This window comes from Phaethon lepturus, unplaced genomic scaffold (genome assembly GCF_000687285.1).
Source record: "Phaethon lepturus isolate BGI_N335 unplaced genomic scaffold, ASM68728v1 scaffold25110, whole genome shotgun sequence".
Taxonomy (NCBI): Eukaryota; Metazoa; Chordata; class Aves; order Phaethontiformes; family Phaethontidae; genus Phaethon; species Phaethon lepturus.
The window spans coordinates 11333-12797 of record NW_010512961.1 but is presented as its reverse complement, the minus strand read 5'-3'; the positions used below and the strand labels follow the sequence as shown (position 1 = coordinate 12797).

The following is a 1465-nucleotide window of genomic DNA, read 5'->3' as shown; positions in this document are numbered from 1 at the left end:
AGCTTGAAAGGTCCCTTCTAGCCCAAACCATTGAACGAGTCAAATCGACGACTCCCCCGAGGAAGCAGAGCTGCCAGCATGCTCAGGGCTGGCAAACAGCACCCTGTCCCTGTCTGGGGCCACGCGCCACTGGAGACAGCGTCCCGAGGCACGCCCTGCCTCTCGCCCAGCTTCGGAGCCCCCTTGCCCTTGGGTTGCTGCAGGTGGGCTCTCTTCACTTTTCTGGGCTCATTCACCCAGACGCTGCAACCTACCCTGCAAGCCACTCTCCAGGAGGTACCAGCCCAGGCCGGGCATGGTGGGACCAGAAAAGAAAGGTCAGCATGGTAGGACTGCTCTCCTGGTCCACCAGGATAACCCTTGGGATGTTTGGCGCAACCCCTCCTCACCTCCCTTTCTGCCTCCTCGTGGTATCTGGCTGTTTCCAGGAGCTCCTGGAGCTGCTTCTGCACGAGGTCTTTGCTGGCGCACGCCCCAAGCGTCGTTCCGATGCATTTATACAGGAAGTTCTGGAAGAGCAAGAGGAACATTACCACCCCGTGAAACCCTGCCGAGCCCCCAGAGGCAGACTGAGCTTGGTCACGCACGGATCGCTCCTCGCGGCACGCTGGAGGCTCGTGCCCTAAAGCAAAGGTGCAGGTCAGAGCCCAGCCGTAAGCAGCTGGGACGCTCGGAGCACCGGGGCGCACTGGGACAGAGCGGCCTTCGGCCCGAGGAAGAGCCTCCCCACCAAGGCGCGCTCTGCTAAGCCTGACCAGCAGCTCAGCATCAGACTACGCCGTTAACCCCTGAAGGGCACTGAGCCAACTGCACCCACCGGCGCCAGGAACACTCATAACAAAACCCTTGTTCCTGCCCAGAGAGAAACCAAGTCACCGCGACAGAGGGAGCACAAATACAGATTTTTTCACAGATGCCTCCACAGCCCCCGGTGACCAGCCAAGCCGGGCTCAACTCCGACTGCTCCTACACCCCTGCAGAAGCACCAAGTCCTTCAGCCTGCACACGGGAGACCTCTTCCCTCCCGACCCACCACAGCAAGACCTTCCTTGTCCTCTGCCCTCGCCAGCCTGGAGGTTAGTACTCGCAGCACACCCCTGCGCCGGCACAGTCGGAAACGGGGTCATTCGGTTCCTGCTCTTCTGCCTCGGAGAGCTCAGGCTCAGCTCGCTTCTCACCCAGCTTAATTACAGACCCGTTCACAGCAGATGTAACGCAAGCTGTGGAGATCACGAGTTGGGTCTCACCGGCACAGGCAGAGCCACGCAGCCTGGCCAGGACCTCTCGAGCCAGCGATTTGGCTCTGGACTGATCAGTCTTTCGTTTTCAAGCCCACCCAGCCACCTCACTAACCTCCTGCTACTTCTTCTTCCCTCCTAACGCCCCTTTCCCAGCGCCAAGCTGTTGATAGAACGATTTGAGGGCTGGACGGGTCCTGCCCCTGCTGACACGCTGCGGCAGGACG

The 1465-nt window shown here is 60.6% G+C and overlaps 1 protein-coding gene across 1 annotated transcript in view; it reads right to left on the bottom strand.

Moving 5' to 3' along the window:
• Positions 1-389: 389 nt before the first annotated feature.
• LOC104622153 (maestro heat-like repeat-containing protein family member 1) overlaps positions 390-1465 on the bottom strand; it is a gene marked incomplete at both ends in the record, with an annotated part of 11688 nt that continues 10612 nt past the window's right edge. Inside the window, 1 exon segment of the mRNA XM_010288844.1 lies at positions 390-509. Coding sequence (XP_010287146.1) covers positions 390-509 — 120 coding nt within the window.